This window comes from Eupeodes corollae, chromosome 1, assembly GCF_945859685.1.
Source record: "Eupeodes corollae chromosome 1, idEupCoro1.1, whole genome shotgun sequence".
NCBI lineage: Eukaryota > Metazoa > Arthropoda > Insecta > Diptera > Syrphidae > Eupeodes > Eupeodes corollae.
Genome location: NC_079147.1, coordinates 292,653,378 through 292,675,609, shown reverse-complemented (window position 1 = coordinate 292,675,609; position 22,232 = coordinate 292,653,378). Strand labels below are relative to the sequence as shown.

General features: G+C 32.9%; 1 protein-coding gene across 7 annotated transcripts; it reads left to right on the top strand.

Moving 5' to 3' along the window:
* Positions 1–1,543: 1,543 nt before the first annotated feature.
* Positions 1,544–21,912, top strand: LOC129940305 (putative uncharacterized protein DDB_G0286901). Of its 7 annotated transcripts, none has more exons than XM_056048600.1 (5): positions 1,544–1,748; positions 2,545–2,894; positions 12,386–12,723; positions 12,794–13,012; positions 19,163–21,912. In XM_056048600.1, exons 2-5 carry the CDS (start codon positions 2,591–2,593, stop codon positions 21,140–21,142), a joined length of 2,841 nt encoding a protein of 946 aa, XP_055904575.1. In that variant the 5' UTR covers positions 1,544–1,748; positions 2,545–2,590; the 3' UTR covers positions 21,143–21,912. The 7 variants fall into 7 exon arrangements, with proteins under 7 accessions (XP_055904575.1, XP_055904574.1, XP_055904573.1 ...); XM_056048599.1 differs by having other exon boundaries at positions 2,045–2,894; XM_056048598.1 differs by having other exon boundaries at positions 2,042–2,894.
* Positions 21,913–22,232: the final 320 nt, after the last annotated feature.

The window sequence follows — 22,232 nt, the reverse complement described above, 5'->3', positions numbered from 1 at the left end:
ATCTTCGCGTGCAAAAGATAGTGCTTTATTTTTTGACACTGACTTTTTGGAAAATAACAATCAAATATTACAGTTTCCGTCTATTTCTAAGTTCAGTCAGTTTACAAAAACAAACCTATATTTTATACAAAAAAAGACTATAATCTTAGAGTTCTCTGCGCGTAACTCAATGATCGATTTTATGCTTAGCAACGTTGAAAACCAGAAACAGGTGGTTAGGTAGGGGTCTCTATAAAACAGTTTTAAATATTAACCCTAGAAAGATAATCTACGTCTGCGGGACGTATGGCGCGGGGAAAAATTGTTATATCTTTTCAATTATAAGCCGTATTACATTAGTTTTTTATATTTGCTCAGGACTAGGTCAGAGCTTGCATGGTGCATCTTAAAATTCACACTGAAGATGCATTAGGGCCAGTAATGACTATGTTATACGTCTGGGAGACGTATGATTATCTTTTATGAAACTTTTGTGCACTGAACAAAAGTATATGGGGAAAAAACTTTTTTTTCTCAAAAATTACTAAAACTATTTTTTATAGTTAGCTTACCCCTCAATGAACTAATTTACCAAATATTAAGACTCAAAGTCAACTCAAAGGTTTCTTTAAAAAATAAAGAATTTTGTTCGTTCTGTTTTCAAAGGTGGTTCAGATTTTTTATTAATTTTGCTCAAATTTTACTTCTTTTGTACTTAATTATTGATTTATTTTACTTAAAATAACCCAAATAAAATGAATTAAAATACAAAATAATGATGAAAAATCTTTAAACGCGCTTAATAAGTGCCATACGTCTCTAAGACGTATGATTATCTTTCACGCACTAAAAAATATGATTATCTTTCTAGGGTTAAGGCAAGGAAACACCTTTAAGTCATAGAAAAAAATATTTTCCTTTTCGGACTTAACCCTACTTATTTGTATTTAATTGTTTGAGGCTTAAACAATTTTTTTTTTGAATTGATAACACGGCGTACTAACAGCTAGGTATATAAGGGGTTCTCCCTTCTTGGATTCGCTATAGGATTTGGGGTGGGTGCGAGTTTGGGTATATGTAAAGTACTTTTTGCATTTGGGAACTAAAATCAAAGAAATCCCCAACAAAAAAAACAATTATGGCAATATTGAACAAAATGCATGAAAAAAATGTCAAAATCAACCATTTTTGTGTGTTTTGCATGCAAAAAAGTGGACTTCAAGAATTAATTTAAAAAAGAAGTAAATGTTTCCTCCCTCTAAAATTGTTATTATTATTATTTATCTGCACTTATTACAATAAAAACCGTTAGTCAAAATTCGTGCTGTGCTAATGGAAAGCTAAACTGTGTGTTTTTATAAATTCGGCTATGAAAGATTTATTAGAAACTTCTTACTTGAAAGAAACTACAAGTCACAAGATCATTTTCATCGTGTGAAAGGAACCTTAATCATTTGCTTTAACAACCCTGTCAATTAACAACGACACTCGCCACAACCTCATTCCCCATTCGAGCCTCGTTTGCGCAACACAACAAGAAAAAAAGATTCAGCCAGCCATATTCGTTGAAAAATATTTTTCATGGAAGAAGAAAAAGTGTGTGCGAAGCGAAGAAAACCTGCGACGGAGAAGAATTTTTCCATAATTTTAAAATTTACCAGTTCGCATTATTAAAGTTCTCCAAATGTAAAAATTAATAACAAATATTCTCTAGTTTAAGTGTAAATTACATTTTAATAAAGTGCAAAACCTCCAAAAAAGCAACAAAAGTAAAACAAAAAATTCCCATCCAAAAATTTTCTTGAAAGTTGAAACGAAGAAAAAATCATTTCTTTTTTTCTATTGTCTGTCTACACTCTGTGTTCGTTGTTCTTCTCGTTCTCTAAAAGAAAAAAAAATATTTTTCTGATCCTCATTTTGCTGCTGACCCCAGAAATAAAATTATTTTTGCTTTTTTCTCATCTTTTCATAAATTCTTGTGGAAATTTGTCTTCATTTTCCAAAATAAAAATAGTTAAATATATTTTTTTTCTATTTTGCTATTGGAATTGCTTTCGTCAAGAAGAAAAATAAAAAGTTGACCAGCAGAAAACAGAAAGAAAGAAAAAGCAGCTACAGCAGCGCCACCCAGTGAACGACGTGATAAAACACAAGAACAACAACAACAGCCATTTCCTCAGTGTGAAAAAGTGTCAAAAAAGAACCAATAAAAAAAAGAGAACGCAAAGAGGAACTTGGAAAACGCAGTGAAAATCCTCAGAAAAACAAATGTTTTTGAAAGTTTTTCTCAATTTTCCCAAAGCACCAAAAACCACAACAACAAAAACAACTTTACCCACAACGACGAAGACGACGACGGAATCCCAAAAAGATTCTTCAAAAAACGTTAGATTATAAAAATAAAAGAAAAAAAAAACATTTTTGAAAAATAAGAAAAGAACAAGAATTAAAAATCCCCAAGGGAGTAGCACTCTGCATTTTTGAAATCAATTTTCTGTTTCCTTTTTTTAAAAATTTTATTTAATTCTATTAATTATTATTTTTTTTTGTAAAAACTCTGTGCAGTATCTAAAAGTTAAGTTAAAATAGTTTTTAAGAGAAGTTTTCGAAAATGATGGAAATAGCGATAAATTCGGTCGCTCGAATGAATGGTTTTACACCGAAAACAATAACCGCGGGTGGAGGATATGGTACTCCAGCAACGTGCAATGGAAAGAGCAGTCATATATTCTCATTTACCTCTTCGACGCTGTCGTCGCTGGCAGCGTCTGCTGTTGCAAACGCCGCTACTGCACCTGCACCTGCTGCTGGAGTCAGCAAGAGCAATGCTAACAAAAACAACAGTAACAGTCTTATGCCACAAAAACATAAATCTTCAGCTGCTCCAAGCTCGTCAGCAACATCATCAGCGTCAGGTAATTTTATTTTTCAAAAACAATAATTTTGTTATTGTTAATGTTTATATTTAAAAATAACATAACTTTAAAAAAAAAACTAAATACTCCAAGAATTAAGAAATGTTTAACTAAGTTCCTATACCTATTTCATTTTTACCTATTACAGGGTGTCGCAGAAGTAACGCTATGATTCATTATTGATGAAGTAACACTTAAAATTTTTTGATTGTTTTTTAACCTTTATATTTATTAATATTTAAATTATGATTTGGAAACATGGTCACATCTCACGTTTGTAAGACAATATCTCTTAAATGGTTAGCAGTGTTTGGTGCCTTTAAATAAGCTTGATCTTCCATTACATTTATTAAAATCTTAGTTATCAGCCCCCAGGGCAGGTATATACCTTAACTCCATACAGCTTATATTTTCGGTAGAGAGCTCCGAAAGCAAAAATATGGAAGGGACAAACTGGGCAAATGCAGCATTAACCAAATTTTCATTAGTACAAATTTCCTTCAGGAGAGGGAAGCCATAATTTTGATAGTTGTTCTGCTCTCCTTGTCTTAAAAAGTGCTTATTCAACACGTGTTGTTAATTTTTTTAACACAAATATTTTTCCATATTTATTTCTTAAGATCATCTGTTGTATTTTTGGATATTCGATGGCACATAATTGAATTTTTGACTGAATACTCTGTATGTAAAGGGGATCTGTCAAATCTTTTGTTTGTTATTAGTTGTTTATGCCAAATTATCATGGAAAGCAACACGATTAGACAGGACATAAGAATGATAAAACTTTGTTATCACAAATGAATGTTCGTTAATGCAAACGTTGAGCCAATTTTACGGTAGATGTGGTGGTCCTTCATAGTCGACTCTTCAACGTTTGGTAGCCAAATTTGAGACGACCGGTTCAGTAAACAATCAGCCAACGTCTGTTTGTTCAAGGAACACAAGATCGGCCGAGAACATAGCCGCGATCCGTAAAAGTGTACAGCAGAACCCGAGAACATAGCCGCGATCAGTAAAAGTGTACAGCAGAACCCGAGGCAGTCTATTCCTCGCCCTGCACAAGAACTCGGCCTTGCTTCATAACTTATGCCTACACCCGTACAAGATCCAACTGAGCAAGGAGCTCTGAGTTCATGACCATAGATAACGTCGTTTTTTCGCTGACTGGGCTTAAAATCGATCGGAAGAGGACCTCAATCTCGGCTGAAAAATCATCTTTAGTGACGAGGCTCATTTTTGAATGAATGGCTGTTAAAACAAGCAACATTTCTGTATATGGGACGACACCAACCCACGCGAGGTACACCTGGTGATAATTTATCCTCAAAAAGTTACCATTTTGGTGCATATTTTTTTCAAAACGACGTTAGTGAGGCGGTCACCTTCAACTGCGAGCGCTACATATCTTTTTTTTGGTCTCGCACCACTGTGGTGCGTACTTTTTTCAAAACGACGTTAGTGAGATGGTCACCGTCAACAGCGAGCGATGATACTTAATTTCTTCTAAATGGAACCATATGGACCTAGATGACATGTGGTTCCAGTAGGAAGGCGCTACGTGCCATGCAATAAACGCCACGATTGACATTTTCAACATCTACCCGCCTTTATTGAAAAAACCCTTTACTTTTTAAACATTTGCTTTAAACTTTTGAAAAGTTATATTAGATTCTTAGATTAGATTGGTTTTTATTTTGATAACGTTAATTAAAATTTTGTATAAAGTTCACAAACAAAAAGCATGGCTTTACTGCCGTCTGCCTAGTTGACAAATCATAAAAAAGATAACATAGCTCAATAATATATTTAAAAACTTTCATTTATAATTCTACTTCTAAAGAGAAGAGCTAGGCTGCAGAATTGAAAAATAATTTAACTTCCATATTTTTAAGCAAGAGAATAACTTGATTTTGCGTCCGTATTTCGCTACCAAAAGCATTCCTTCTTATTTTTTTACTAGACATCTTCAAACAAAGTGAAAAACATCCTCCTTTACCTTTAAATAGCACAATGAGCATATAATTGGTAAGTCATCTCTATGAGGTATAAAATTCAGCTTCACCTCTCAATTTAACCATCATTGAAATTTCGGCAATGATATTATCGTCCCTAAAATAATTAATCTCTTCCAAGTTGTGGTTTAATTGACAGTAGAGCTGCCTGTGGCGTCATTTAAGTATTTCTCTCGTTGTTTTATGTCCACTGCTGAAATATGCTGGTATAAAGAAGCTTCATCATGGTTATTAGACAAAAGGTTAAATTCCATTCCACATTCTCTTGCCAAATTTATCCAATCAGCACACCAAGTTGTTTTGGTTCGTATTACTTAAAGCGCTACTATCTTCGGAAGCCTATTATTGCTCATTTTCATAACTCTCAATATGTAATCGACTTGCATTTTTAGGGTTCGTGTGAACAAAGGTGACTTTTGAAAAGTGAAGCTGTAGTCAAATTATTTTCAAGGACCGTCTATACTTTACCAACTAGAAAGTTAATTGGTGTTAGTTTCGATGTGGTCTTAAATATTTCTTTGGACCATAGCAATCCTTCGAATCACAACAGTCCTTTTAGAAAAGGAAAGGTCAAAAAGGTCATTGTTGCTTTAACCTTCCGAAGGCAAGGCTTTTTTGCCTTAGTGAATTACATCTGCTGTTGTTCATCGTCCCATCACCTTTTATAAAAAAACAGTAATGAAACTAAAGATCAATTATTATAATTTATTAAAGATTAAGTATTTACATTAAAAGTAACTGAGAAAAGTATTCTTTTGAGGTTTTATAAAAAGTAGTGGGGTGATGGGCGACCCCACTTGCCATCGGAAGGTTAAAAGTAGGAGCGTTGGATAAATTGTTGTAGTAATGGAAGCATTTTGAAAAACCAGGAAATTATTTATGTTTCTTTAAAAATAAAACTGGGCTTTACTTCTTGATGTCTCTTCATTATACACATTCTAAAATTTTAAAAGTTTAAGTACGTAAACAATTAAACAAATTAAAAAAAATTAAATTTTGATCAATAATATTTAAGTTTCAAAAGTTAAACTAAATGAAGCATACTTTTTTAATGTAATGTGAAAATCGGAACAAAAACATGCAAATACATACAATCATATCTTTCTAATAGGAATTTGCGAAAAAAATATTGCAACATCTACTGAAATCCACACCAATTTGAGAAGGACATCCCCCAAGGATCTCCACTAGCTTTTAATGAAGTAAGCAATATAATAGGCACTCGAACACTCACTCTATGCCGACGATTTAATCATTTTTTCTAAAATTAAAGACCTACACGAATTGGGAAATATGTTTACTTCTAATATAAATGCTATTCTTCAATGGTGTTATTACTCGGGCTCGATTATTTCATGTTCAAAATCCGAATTGTTTCATATATGTAAAAAACACAACAAAAACACAAATCTCTTGGATGGACAGACGCATCCAAAGGGGAAACATACACCTCGTTTGCTGTTATTGGAGCCAACGGTTCCGTTCTCTCCAAAGGGCTAATACCTGCTCACACATCCACTTTTACTGCCGAAGCGTTACCAAGCGATAACACACTTCCAGAAAAGAAAAAGGGTCATATTTTCGGATACCCTTTCAACTATAAAGGCTATAGAAAACATTTCGAACTCGATTGAAATAGTAGAAACAATAAGACACCATCTCATCCCAAATCCCGAAGCTTTAAAAATCATCTGCATTTCCGACCACGTTAGAATCAAATTCAACGAAGCAGAAGCCAAATCAGCGAAAAAAGAACCATTAAAAGCAAAAAATATACTATCAATTTACTTCTAGAAAACTGAAAGTTAAAAAGAAAAAGAATCTTCGACAAACTACAACCACTCATACAAAAATCTAAATCCAAACGGGGACAGAGCAATCTATCAAAGCAACATATCTTTAAAAAAATCTAAAGCTATACATCAAGCTCTGACTGTATCACAAATTTTGACCACCAAATATATACAATAAAATAACGAATTTAAAAATTGTAAACTATAAAAAAAAAAATAATAATAACAATAATAACTACCTATGTACATATCTCTTATCTTTTACAATAGAAAACTTAACTTCCCTAGTAGATATCCCTGGCAGCTAATTTCTAGTTTAAATATTTATTTAATTAGTAATTTATTTACCATTTAATAAAATTAATAATAATAATAACTTAATTATACCATTTTCACTTTGGGAAAATTCATATTATGTGATTTTTAAACAATTTTCTTTTTGAAAATTTCGGCCGGTATCCCTACTTAAAAAGAGTAATGCTGGTTTTGAATGCGTCGAAAATTATTAGAGTAAACACGGCGGCCTTTCGTGTAGCAAATAGACAAATCTAAAGACGTAAGATCCCGCGAACCTTAAGAGATAATTGAAGTCGTCAAATCATGAAATTATTGGACCATCAAATTTCGCATGCAATGAAGCTAAAATTGGTTGAGTTCTGTGACTTTTTCCACTGTCTTGTTGGAACTTCATATCGTCATCATGATCTTCAATTGCAGCGCCAGAAAAAAAAAGAGGTCTACGTCGTGTTTTATTACTACAAACCCAAGCCCATATCCCAAAAAACTCTGATCATCAGAAACAATAATACTTCAGTAGCTGATCCACAGGCCTAACGACATCATCAATAAAGTTTCCACTGTCATCAATTTTCATGACAACTTTTTCAATTGCTAGCTTATGGTCGTGGTCGATTATTACCACCATAAACATTGCTTATTATGAGCGTCAAGTTGCTGCTAAGTATGAATCATCATAGAAAGTTTTATTTAACTTTGACGCGTTGTTCGATTGTTAAACAAAAGTTTTCAAACCACAACACAAATTACCTTATTTTAGTTATGCGCCACCCTTTATAGGTAAGGCTAGTGAGTAAATAATAAGTGCTTTCTCTATGTCTTATCAACCATAATCAATTGATTATCTACAAGCATGATTAAAAGTTATATGTATGAATTTTTTAACTAAGAGTTTCAAAAGTAAACGTAAACAAAACCCATGAAAATAATTTTTTTCATGATATTTCTCTTTTATTATACATTTTGAACGTTGACATTAAGAGTGAAACACTACATCGTTTAAAAGACCACCAAGTGAATTGTTGCAAGCATTGATTCTTTTTTCGGATACTTTTTGTGTCACATATTGGGCGGTATTTCAGTCATAACCTCACGAATGTTGGTTTTTAAGTGCTCAAGAGTTAAAGGTATCTGCATAAAAGGCCGTGTTTCGCGTAGCCCCACAAAGTTTAGCGGTGTCGAATCGCATGATCTTGGTCGCTCGAGTTGTGGGGCATGTGACACCGTTTTGTTGAAAGCACATATTCTCCATGTCGTATTCTTTAATAGCAGGCAAAAACGTTCCGATTTGACGGTGATGTTATCACAGTCGTTCCAACGTAGTTTTCGAAGAATTTACGTCGAATCACACCTACGGTCAACAAACAGTGACTTTTTGTAGATGTTATGGCCTCTCTTTAATTACTTGAGTATTCTCAGAATCCCAAATACAACAATTTTGTTTATTTACATACCCAATGAGTGAGAAAAGGGTTTCGTCCTTGAAGACAATTTTGTTCCAAAAATTGCTGTCCACTGCCTGTTATTGAATCAACCATTCAACGTATTTACGATGTTGTAAACAGTCAGCTGGCTTCAGTTGTTGTGTGAGCTGGACCTTATATGGATGTAGGTGTAGTTTCAAATGCAAAATACGCCATAATATGCTGTAAGACAGTTCTAATTCTTGAGAACAACGGGGAATCGACACATTTGGGTCTTCGGCAGCACTTTCACTTAAAGTAGAGATATTTTCAGTGGTATGAGTGAAACGATGATGCACACGCACAGGCCTTACAATATTTGTTACAAATTCAGTCTTACAATTTTGCCAATTGCTTGCCTAGCTAACAATTATGTAAAACTTATAATCTCCTCTTAAAGAACGATGTGTGGCTGTGCCAGAATTGTAGGTTGTAGGTTTTAACAATTTGTTTGCATTCTGCTATAGTTAAGCGATCAATTTTCGTAAATGTGAGACTTTCAACTGAAAAAATGGGTTTAATAACTTATTTTGATAGATGTAGAATTCCAGTTCTATACTTTTAAACCCTCAAAATGGATAAACCGTTATGTGGCACCTAATCTACCGAGAAAAACAAGACTTACGCAAATGATTAGGTATTAAAAAAATAGAAACGTTAGAGTTAAATTTACATAAGCTACTAAAAATTAGAAAAAAAAACTTTGCTTTTATATTGTCCGCTAAGGGTATAAAGAAGGACTAATCATAAATACCGTACGAACGTTCTGTGAAAGACGAATAAACTAAAACGTAAATCATTTTTGAAAAAGAGGTAGATCTGTGACCATAATCTAAAATGGTGCTTTTGTACTAAGCTTTTCAACCTTGTACTTCGTATATCTCAATTGTATGCACTAGGTAGACCAAATGCAAATACTCTTTTACTATTCAATTATAGCATTTATGGAGTATAAAATAATAAAACTGGCTAAAACATTTTTCCTGTGCTTTGATATTTAAGATTTAATTGAATTGAACGTTAACATAAAATTAATGTGACAATAGGCCATTAAACTGGCCTAAGTGTGTCCGTTTCCATATTGGACAGCCAATATAACCTTGGTGCGTGTCACCTTCAATGATTTTCAAATTCCCGACACCACTGGACATACATCCATACCCATACCATTACACCTCCACCACCGTGTTTCACAGTTTTTATTGTGTTTTTAGGATTGAAGGCTTCGCCTTGCTTTCTCCACACTCTAATGCGCGCATCTTAGCAAAAAATGTTAAATTTCGATCCTTTGGAGAATATTACGTTGTCCCAAAATTAATTTGATTTATTTTTGTACACGTTTGCAAAGTTCAGTCTTTCTTTTTATTTGATGCACTTACGAACGGCTTTTTACAAGGTGTGCAAGACTTGAATCCAAATCAGTACACTGTACACGGAGAAACTGTTTTATTTAAACTCATCTCTATATCGCAACAAAAATCTCTCGATTTTTAGGGGCCTTCAACTATTTTATTAATTTCTGCATTATAATTTGGCACTCAATTATTGTTGATTCTTTCCTGACCTGTAATTTCTTTTTAAAATGTTTCTATTAGTAAAACAAACAATACGGTTTGCTCATAATAAAAAAAAACTTGAGGCCTGAAAATTAAGTTCTTAAGTTTTCTTTTCTTTCAAAGCTTTTAATAAGAGCACTTTGCGTACCATGACTTATGCTCGACACTGTATTCATAATTTCGCACCATACAAAGATGAGTCCCTATTCAACAGTGTAAAGTAAATGTTCAGCCTCCAGATACATACCTCCCATTCCTTTGTTCTGTCAGGACTTTTTTTTTTGTTAGGGCTTCTGACCGACCTTAGGTGATCACATGATTGGTCGTAGAAGTTGCATTGGCCGTTTTTGTAAAGTTTTGGAAGTCGTTCATCACCTATATGTTTTGAATAATATTTAGGAAATACGAATTTTGATAAAATTAAAGAAAAGAAGGATCTAGGTGTAATATTTGACATTAGGTTCAATTTTAATAGTCACATAGACTATCTAGTAGCCAAATCAAGTTCTATGTTAGGATTTGTTAGAAGAAATTCGAAGGAATTTAAGGATCCCTTCACTCTTAAGATTCTGTATTTCTCATACGTGAGGACTATTTTGGAATATGGTTGTATAGTGTGGAATCCTTTTTATTCCATTCCCTCAAATAGACTAGAAAGAATTTAAAAATGCATTTATAGATACATGTTTTATCTATTACGTTGAAATATTCCTCGTCCTTCATATGATGCCCGATGTTTGCTTTTCGGACTACAAAGTCTTGAAATTCGACAAAAATATTATAATGCAATGTTTATTAGAGACTTAATAAATTCTAAAATTGATTGTCCATTTTTGCTAAGTAAAATTTGTTTTAATTGTCCAGGGTATACTTTAAGAGTGTTTGATACCTTCCGTGTTCCTCAACACAGACCTACATGAGCCAATTTCCCGTTGTTTAAGACAGGCAAACTCAGTGTGTAAAAATGAAAATGTAGATTTTTTCCAATGTTCTAGTAGAGATATTTTTAAGTCACATTCAATGTTTTTTTGAGCTATGGAGATTTATAATTTGTATTGTTATAGTTTATTATTATTATTTGTAATTTTGTAATAAGTTTTCTATAAGAACTGTGTACTCTACTTGATGAAATATACATACATACATATGTAACAAAATAAATAAATACAAAAATCGATTAGGGTTTTTATGACGTTTTAATTAAAAATATGTTTTAAACGCTCACTTCTTTTAAATGCTGAATAAACGCTAGACAAATTGGTATAGTACGTTTTTGATACGTATTAAGGGAGCTTAATATAAGCCACCCTGAATAATCAAAGTTTTCAATTAATGCACTCATAATTGAACAAGTTCACGTTGAAGAGCCTTAAAAAAGTTATTCTTAAGATTAACATTATTTTATTGTCTCATTAATTCATTATTTGGACCTAAGACCTTATTTAATTATTCAATAAATTATAACGTTACTTGTGCTACACCCTGTATAAGGGGCAATGAGACAATTTTAAGTTCTGACTTTCACGACGTAAGTTGTAAAGCGCTTATCAATCAAAACATGCTGATAAGCAATATCCATGATTAAGAGTTTAACGTATGGATTCTTTTTTACAATATTGATTTACAAACTATGATTAACAAGATACAGTTCAAATTTATAAATTAAATACAACCCACAGCACAATCAAACAAAAATCGTCTATGTACGAAAAATACAGGAACACACGTAAAAGAAAAATCACTTTCAGCTTAGTTATACAATAACAGTAACCAAATTTGAACTTAAAATTATATTTTTTAAGGCTGGATAAAGCATCCATTGATTGGCTTGAATAATTTAGACAACTTTCCAAAAGCTTTATTTATTTTTGGGACTCTGAAAATAAATATGGTTCTATATGAATTTCAGGCAAGAGTAGACATTTGTTCGATTTTCTTAACAAAGTGTCTTCTCCTACAAAACAACAAATTACTTTCATTCAAACTTCATATTTTTTTAAGTGACAGTTTTTCCTGAAAATTCTTAGGATTTGTGTATGTTTTCAAACAAATTTGAAGAAACGTGGTTGAAGTAGGATCACATCAATATGTCTTTTATTCTTGCACTAAGTATTTTTGCTGTGAGGAATTTCTTATTCTCTTACGAGACAAAAACAACAATTTCTGGAACTAATTTTTTATATGTTTGGCAAAAACATTTGGGATTGTTGAGATCCAAGAGACTGTCCTAATTGCCAAAAACTTTATTATCCCAGTCTTTTAAGTGCATCGATGTTGCTTTTTCAAAACAATCAAATTTATTTTACCATAACTTAGCTTAAGACAAAACATTGAACACAAAAGAAAAATATTTAAAATAATAAACAATAGTTTCAGCGGTAGCAGTGGCAGGAGCAGTTTTATCAGTTGTCCCATCAACATCTACAACAACAACATCAGCAGTAGTAGCAGCAGCACAATCATCATCATCATCAACAACATCAAATTCATCATCATTATCGAAGAACAATGCAATTCCGTCCGATATACTTGACGATTTAGCCAGTCGTTTCATCATTAATGTGCCTGATGATGAACGCACCGATCTAATCCGGATATGCTTTCAAATCGAATTGGCACACTGGTTCTATTTGGATTTCTTTTGTGCAATTGAAGAGAAGAAACTGCTGCCGTGCGGCATTAAGCAGTTTGCTATGCAATTATTTCAGGTAAAAAAATAAAACAAATAAATTATATATTTGAAATTTTATTTGGGTTTTCTTTTTATTTTGTTTATAGCATATTCCATTTCTTCGAAAACATTTGTCAACAATCGATAAAATTTTAGAAGACTGGAAAAATTATAAACTATCTGTTCCTACTTATGGAGCTATTTTGATATCGGAAGATCTCAGTTATGTGTTACTTGTGCAATCCTATTGGGCAAAGAGCTCATGGGGCTTTCCTAAAGGGAAAGTTAATGAAACCGAAGATCCAGTACATTGTGCCACAAGAGAGGTAAATATTTTTTTATTTGATTTAAATTTAATCAAAAGTCCTGAATTCATTGCATCAAACTTATTCGATAAGCAAGTAATATCCTTAAATAAATAAAATAGATTCACCTCAAAGTGAGAATTATCAACAGGTGTTACATAAAACAGGATTTCAAATCAAACCAAATAGCCTTTGAAAAAGGTGCCAATACCTTTTTTGTAACCCATTTCCAGCAGCATTTTAAAAAGCTTCTAGTTCTCCGTAGTTTTCGCGACGTTCGGTAAAAGTAAAGCTTAATTACTGATTTAACATTTCTTGTTATATCAGATGTGGATTTGATTTAGAAACTTTGTTCAGAAAAATTGTTTTAAGTGCATTATTATAAAAGTGTTTAAGATGAAGAGAAATTAACCAGTTGATTAAATAACAAGTAAGATTTCTGACTGACAAGAGTAAATGTGGAGGGTTTATTGTTAAACTGAAACAATTCAAAAACGAAAATTCCACGATAAAAATAGTTTAATTAAACTGTAATCAATTACATACAGAAATGGATTATTTTTTATACAAGGTGTCTCAAAAGAAAGTTCACATTTAAATCTTTTTTTTAAAAGAAAAGTCTTAGCTTTATTGAAAAAATGTTTATTTTATATTGAAGTACACTGTTTGGGAATTTATTTTTTTAAAATAACATCGTCCAAATGTAAACCGTTGCGCTCTCGGCATTCATTTAGTCGGGAACTAAAATTGCCTATGGCAGCTCGGGAGGTAGTCTCCGTGATTGCTGCCATTTCATGACGGAATTTTTTCTTTTAATTGTGCCAGGGAATTGTCGGTTTATTAGCGTAAACTTTTGATTTGACATAACCCCACAGGAAAAAATCCATAGGCGTTAAATCAGGACTCCGTGGAGGCCAATTTATGTAACCTCGCCTGGAGATTAATTTGTTCGGAAAAATTTCTCGAACTCGAGGCAGAGATCTGTTGGACGTGTGTGAAATTGCTCCATTCTGCTGGAACCATGTTCTTTGGTTGTAACCAGGAAATTTTTGCAGTTGGGGTACGAAAAACTCGTCTAACATCTCCACATAACGTTCTGAATTCACTGTGAGTGTGCGTCCCCTTCCATCTTCAAAAAAGTAAGGGCCGACAATTCCTCGCGCCAACATCGCTGCCCATACGGTGACTGGGTAAATGCAGCGGTTTCTGATGTTTTTGTTTTGGGTTGGTTGCACTCCAGTAACGTCAATTTTGCTTGTTTACATGCCCATTCAGGTGAAAATAGGATTCATCGGAAAACAAATTGTTGGTGAACGTTGGAAAGCGCTCAATCATCTGATTAACAAAGGCAAGCCTCTGACCAGCATTTTGAGGCTTCAGTTCTTGCACTAACTGAATTTTGTACGGGTGCAGCTTTAAATCTCTGTGTAAAATGCGGCATAATGAAAATCTGTGCACATTTAAAGCAACAGCACTAACTGAATTTTGTACGGGTGCAGCTTTAAATCTTTGTGTAAATTGCGGCACAATGAAGATCTGTGCACATTTAAAGCAACAGCACGCTTCCGAGTCGAGAGGTTTGGATCATCTCGAATAGACTGAGTAACACTGTCCACGTTTTCGGCTGTTCTTGATGTTATTGGCCGCCCAGATTTCGGTTTCTCCAGAGTTGACCCAGTCTCTTCAAACTTCTCAACCCATTTTGCAATGAGTCGAGTGCTAGGCGCATCATTTACATAAGTGACGAATATGTCGAATACTGCAGAATTTTCTACGCGCTACAGTCGCCGAATTGCCGTTTTTGTAAAACTCATGTACGCACAACGCACGGTCCGCACCAAAGAAACGCTCCATAGCGACTAAATTCCCAAGACTACCGACTGACATACCCCCGCGCCCCTCAGAATAGTTGCTTTCGCGTAATAAGATAAGCAAATGTGAACTTATTTTTGAGACACCTTGTATTTTTAAATTAAAAAATAGGTAATGTAGAATCCTGAACAAAACTAAGTAGTGTGAGAGTCTTACCGCAATAAAATCAACGTTTAGTCAGGACATATCTACAATAGATAGATAGATAATTCGATTTATTAGCATTCGTTTCTATACATATGTGTGTACATTGTTTACAAAAATAATTTAGTAAAATCGTTAAGGTTTGGCTATGATTGACTTCTGTTTAAAAATTAACAATGTTTATCTAATTGAAGTTTTTTTGTTTGAATTAGCATTTAGAATATTAAATTAAATAAATTACTGTTTTAAAAGGATTCGCTTATAATTTGACGCGGTAAGACATTGCAGTTTGAAAATAATTAAATAATTGATTTACGTTTCCTTCACAGTTTAGGAGGGCGACTATTTCTTCTGGTGATTCTGCGTATTTCACATAAAATTGTCACTTTCCTATGAAATGTATAACATCTTCTCTTACTTTTAAGTTACGAAGGCTGCAGTAGATAGGCAGATCCTTCCGATGTGGTATATAATTAAGACTTATAATTTTTCCTCACATTTTGAAAATTGCCGATATGAGCTCCTGTTTGTTCTCGTTTCGAAACTAGTTACGTTCGCATGAATTGTGATTTAGATGGTTGTACGTTGATCTATGCACCGAGGATGTAGCTTCATTAATAGCGTCGACTTTCAGTTTTTGAACTAAATTTGCAATTAGATTCCGGAGGTTGTCATAGCAGTATTTACCATTTTAATAACTATTCGAAAGTCCGTTCTACAGTAGGCAGCATGGTCTTTTAGCTTCTTATATCACAGATTTTTCTTCTCAATGCCAGATTTTTTGGGAGTCTTTCATCTGGCATATAAAAAACTTTTTTGATATAATCAATATGACATTTAATATTTGCGATGAAGAGCGGTGATAGTCCTGTCTCGAAAGCATCGAACCTCTAAAGTTTTTCCACCGTTTCAAACTTGTCCCATTCCCATAGCTTTGCTGCATACATCATAATAGATTCCGCCACTGCAACAAAGACCTTATATTTAACACTATGTGATATTGACTGGTTTGAGAAGCATTTCTTCCATGTTGCGGATATTGCACTTTTAGATTAATTATTCAGCTTCTCTTTTAGGTGTGTTTCCATATAAAGATTGCTTGTTATGGTAAATCCTATATATCTGTAGGTTTTAACAACATCGATAGGTTCTCAGTCAGAGTGCGAATTCGCATTTCTGGCTGTTCTACCAGCACCATTCCAGAATATCATCACCTTGAATTTGCTCAAATTGACTTTTCCATAACCGGCAATACACATTTGGTCGGTTAATCATCAACTGTAGGGTTTCGGGCGAGTAAGAAAACAGTTTGACGTCATCTGCAAAAGGCAAGGCCTTGATGAGTGTCCTCGATATTTCCACTCCACCAGGAAAAATTCGATCAGGTCCTCTATGAACAAAGCAAAAAGATTTGGGCTTAAATTGCATCCTTGCTTGACTCCCATATTCGATTCGAAGCTCTCCGACTTTTCGGCGGAGAGCTGCCTTATTTTCGTCATAGATGTTATCTAGTATAAGCCCATAATTGTAAAGGTTGAAGAATAGTGATCGGCGTTCAACGGTATTAAAAGCTGCCTTGAAATCGACAAAAAATACGTAGAGCTTCTTTTTTTTTTTGTTTAATAGAGGTTGCCGGTATCTACAGTACAAAAATATTGTCGATAGTGGAGTAGCCACTTCTAAAACCTGCATTAAATTCCCCAAACAACTTATTATCATGAATCCAACGGGTCAATCGGTTATTTAATATTGTTGCGAATATCTTGTAGGTCGCGTTGAGGAAGGATATCCCACGGTTGTTGAATGGATCATGAATGTTGCCTTTCTTATGTATGGGAAAAATTAAGGAATTTTTAACTGTTCTGCTAGTATTCCAGTAAACTTTACTGAAAGCCGATGTTAAATTTAAAGTTATTATTTTTGTTCCATATTTAAAGAATTCCAGTGGTATACCATCAGGTCTTGAAGCTTTTCCGTCCTTCAATTTTACTATTACGGTTTTAACTTCGTCATGAGTTATGACACTATCCAATATATCATTCGAGTACGAAGGTTTAGCGTATTGGATAGGAAGCGTATGACTCTCTGGGTTCAAAAGTAACTTGAAGTGATTATGCAATAAATCGATATTTAGTTTGAAACTGATTTTTGGTTTTGTTCCATTAATCGCTACATATACATTTTTTTGAAGAAATGGCAGCTGATTTTTTTTAAAGCTTTCAATCATCCGAATGATTTTTTGCTTGTTTTTCGCAATCTACGTTTAACTATTTTTCTTTACTTTTAAGAATTTGTCCCTGGTATTTTCTTGATTCTGGACATGAAAGTTTTATAATTTTGTCAATGACGCCTATTGAAATTTGAGTCACCTTCGGAAGATTCGTATGACTTATCTATGAAAGATTGATAAATCATTTTTCTTTCTTAATATTTATAATTAAGTTGGGAAAGTAAATAGTTTTAAAACTCGCCCACAGTTTTTAGAACATCAGCTCATGAGGCTTTGTTGATGTCCACTGAAATTCTTTGTCTATAAAAACGAATGAGGAATGAGGTTGGTCCTAGGACATTTCCTTGTGGTACACCGGTTTGAATTTTCTTTTGTTACGTGTTAAAAGAGTCGGTTCGTAAAGTAGGATGTCACTATTGCGTGGTACTGACAGTCAGTTTGTATTCAAGTCTTAAATGCCAAACGTTATCATTTCAGAATTAATAATGGTCGTAAGATTTTACTTTTGTTGGTGACTTATATTGTTTGTAATTTGCCAATGATGTGGTACATATTTTAGTTTAAGGCAAATTTATTATAAATTGCAGTTTTGTTTTGAAGACGAATTTTATTAAATAACTTATGCTTCTTTCTTCTTTGATTGTGACAAAAGGTATTTCACATTATTTGTTCGTATCAACAAACTTATCTGCTTTCTATAAAGAATATTCGTTGCAAGTATTCTTCGTCAGACTTTTCAGGGATCCACTTAGTGAACCATTTTTAAAGTCACTGATTATTTTTTGTTCGTTGTTGAGGTGGATTAAAACTGCCGTATCTTCGTAGCTTCCCATTTCCTTCGATAAGATATTTATTTTTTTGTTTCTTTTGAGTTCTAAATAGTTCAAGCAGAATTTTGCATAAATAAATAAATTGTTTAACTTGATTATAAATCTTTCAATTTGTTGCATGTTTATCTCTCAACTCTAAACACAAGCTTAGTGTTTCTATTATTTCTGCTTAACTTAGTGAAAACATTATTGGAGTATGTTCTGACGATAAATAGTAATTACAATTAACACTTATAATTATGATATCTTTAATACCTTTAACTAAGAACAAACCTATAAGGTACGGTATTTTGTTAGAACTGGATGGCCAATACATCATCAGCGAACCAGAAGAATAAAGTTGACAGTGTATATGTGATTTTCTTGTTATAGCCGTTTACCCTTTGTTGCTGTAAGCTTGAGCCCCATTGCATGTGATAAAAATTAAAGTCATTACCAATAAAACAGCACCAGGGAAGATTTTAGTAAATTATTCCGAAAATCTTAATAGCTAAATTGTAGACCATGAGAACATTTTAAAAACATACAGAAAAAAACGTAGAAACCTTAAATTATGAATTTAAAAAAAAAAACTCTATCTTTAACATTTTCACGTCACCTCGTAAGCTTAACTTAGCTATAAATCAACGTACGCTGTAAACTCAATAGCCATATAAACTCCTTGGCCTTACTTAAATTTTACGATGTGGGAGAACATGTTGCTGGATGAAAACCTCACCTAATTCAAGAAGGGATATGTGTTCTTTCTGTAATTATTATTGATTCAATGTTTAATTGAATAGATGTAAGTTTAGACGCAAAACTTTGTTTTCCAGAAGAAGATGATTAAAAGGAGTCGAACAAATCTTATAGAAAAATCTTTTTTTTTTGTAAAAAAAAACAGCACAGGGAAACGTTTGGGTTTTGCTTCAACTGAGATTTTTTTAAATCCTGGATACAATCAATTTCCCACATCACAAATGCAATAAAAGTTATTCTATATATTACTTGACAAAGTATCCATTTTAATACAGCTATTTTAATCTTTTGCTCTAATCAGTAAAAGTTTGTTTTGTTTCTATATTTAATTTAAAATGTTTGTCTTCCTTCTCTTAGGTATATGAAGAAACTGGCTACGATATAACGGGGCTTATTGTACCAAATGATTATATTGAGGCTGTTATCAATTATCAATATACACGCTTATATATTGTACGTAATGTTCCATTGCAAACACAATTCTCACCGCGTACTCGCAATGAAATCAAATGCTGTGATTGGTTCCCAATCGATTCGTTACCAATAAATAAAAACGATGCCATATCAAAAACTAATCTTGGCCTAAATGCCAATTCATTCTTTATGATAATGCCATTTGTGAAGCGACTCAAAAAATGGGTGAATGACAATCGATCTGGTATCGAAACACGTCGCAAATATCCACCCACCAATATAATTAATTATAATATTAATAATTTTAATAATAATAGTACAACTTCAAATTCAACAACAACAACAACAACCACATCAGCAATAACATCATCAATAGCAACAAAAACAACAACAACAACACACGCAGGAGTTGCAGGATCAGTTTTACAAGCTTCATCATCAACAACAACAACATCATCCACATCACCACCAACTGTTGGCGGTGGCATCGGTGGTGTGATAATTATTTCAAAAAACACATCACCCACATCAATGTTAATGATGTCAAAATATCATCATAATAATAATAATTTAAATAACAATAATTGTAAAAAAGATAATATTATGGATAATAATGGTTTAAGTAGTAATGTGCGAATTTACAATGAGAATATTGCCTTAAATAATAATAATGGAAACGGATCTGTGAGCAACAATAATAATAATAATAAAATTCATAATAATAATAATAATAACCATAATCAGAACAACAACAATTGTAACAACGGTAACAACAACCAGAGCAATGCCAATAATAATTGCAATCGTGGTAATAATAAAAGACAACGCCACAAATCTATGGGTGATATCGATGGTATTAAGTTAAATATAAGTAACAATACAAATAGTAATATAAATAATAATAAATCCAACCAAGGTGGTACAAAGGCCAGCAATAATAATAATAACAATAACATAAATAACAATAATAATAATGGAGGCGGCAACAATAATAACAACAATAATAAACATGCTAAGGTGCAAATTCAACAATCTCATAATGTTGTAGCAGCAGCAGCTCCATCTGTGGCTCCACCTAAAAGACAACTGTTCCACAGTCAAAGCCAAAGCGGTACAACCAATATGAGTAGTTTATACTCAGACGAATGGACTAGCCGCAAGCCGCAACACAATGTGATAAGCTCATTCGACTTGATTCGCAAAGAAAAACAACAACTGCAAATGCAGCAGCAGCTACAACAACAGCAACAACTTAAAGATAAAGAAAAAGAGAAGAATGCGCCAGTGACTAACGCCAGCAGCGATAAGCAGCTGAAGAAAGCCAACAATTTGCGCACACGCACCAAATCACAGAGCACTACCTGTAATACTAATCAACATCAGCAGCAACAACAACAACAACACCAACAATCATCAACAACAAATACAAATACTGTGATTCAAATAAAGCAGCAGCAGCAACAGCAATCTGGAGCAGCAGTTAAAACTGCCAAAGAAAAGCCGGTAACACCTCCCCCAGCAGCCCCACCTTCCTCTCCCAAAACCAAAACTGCTGCTGGAAAAGCAACACAACACCAACAACCACAACAATCATCATCAACAATTTCTCCAAGTGAGAAAACACGATCCGTGTCTCTGTCAATAGCAGCAACATCACAAAAAATTAACAACAATAAAAATTCCATCCCAAGATCGATCACACCACCAACAAAATCGACACCAACTTCCACCAATGCCACCAAAACTTCATCCACATCATCATCGAAATTATCATCATCGTCAGTAGCAAAAGCAACAGCAGCAGCAGCAGTAGCATCAACTACAAATGCAGCATCAAATCAAATTCTAAAGTTCAATCCAAATTTCGACTCATGGACCAATTTCTCATTTACAAAAAATTTTATTGCCAATGTTTTTTGTTAAATCAACAACAACAATAACAACAAAACTTTTTTAAAAAAAACAAAAATATATATGAACCGAACTCAACGATGATGATGACGACGACAAAGTTGACGAAGACGACGAGACAATGACAACAAAATGACGACTGTGTCGATCAAAAGATCGGAAAGAAAAAGAATATTTTTCTTAAATTAAAATTTTATTAATCGAAAGGTTTTTTTCTTTTATTTTTATTTTATTATTTTTTGTTTTCATTTGTGAACTCTCAAAGTGACATTTTTGTTCACTTTTCTTTTTAAATTTTATTTCGTGTATTTTTCAAAACACCAACTCTTGACAAACAAAATTTTTTGTATTTTGTTTAAACAAAGAAACCTACTTTAAAAAACATTTTTTTTCTTAAATTTAATTCGCTCAGGTGGAGTATTTTATGCACCTCCCGGGTCTACCTTTTGGTCTTTTTCTTGGGACTATCGATTTTTCTCTAGAATGCGAGCATTCCGTAGACTCCGAAATATCAAGAGTTATTTTTTTTTTGTTTTGTTTCTAATTTAGTTTGAAGTCCATAACATATCCTTATCTTACTCATCTGAAGTCTTGAGAAAGAAAGTTCTATAGGTAACAAAGTTCTCACCTAATACTTAACACATTTTATGTTTTGCACAAGGACTACAATTTTAAGTTCACAAGAAAAGATTTTTTCATTTGATTATCAAGACTTCAGAAAACGGACTTGTTTTTTGTTTATATTTTTTCGAAGGACACTCTGATGTGAGAATCAATTTTTAGTTTTTTTTTACAAGAAGTCAAACAAAAAGAAAAGAAGAATAAAAAGCTTAAGATTTGATTTAACAAAGAAAATTAATAATAATAATTCTAATAAAAAATTAAACAAAAATATTTATGTAAAGAAAGGAAACAATAAAGGTCCATGATTTTTTTATTTAAATATTTTCTTTTTTCTTTCTTTCTTCGAATTCTTTTAAGAATAAATAAAAGATAAATCTTATTATTTTATTATATTCTATTTTTTTTTAACAAATAAAAGAAACAAAAATTAAAGTAAATCCTAAAATAATTCAATAATTGTTGTTTTGTGTATAAAAAA

Bases quoted from the DNA above. Each gene is read 5' to 3' on its own strand.
- LOC129940305 (XM_056048600.1), top strand. From the start codon at position 2,591: ATGATGGAAATAGCGATAAATTCGGTCGCTCGAATGAATGGTTTTACA. The intron at 12,724-12,793 runs GTAAAAAAATAA...TTTTGTTTATAG, and splicing joins TTGCTATGCAATTATTTCAG to CATATTCCATTTCTTCGAAA. The intron at 13,013-19,162 runs GTAAATATTTTT...TCCTTCTCTTAG, and splicing joins TACATTGTGCCACAAGAGAG to GTATATGAAGAAACTGGCTA.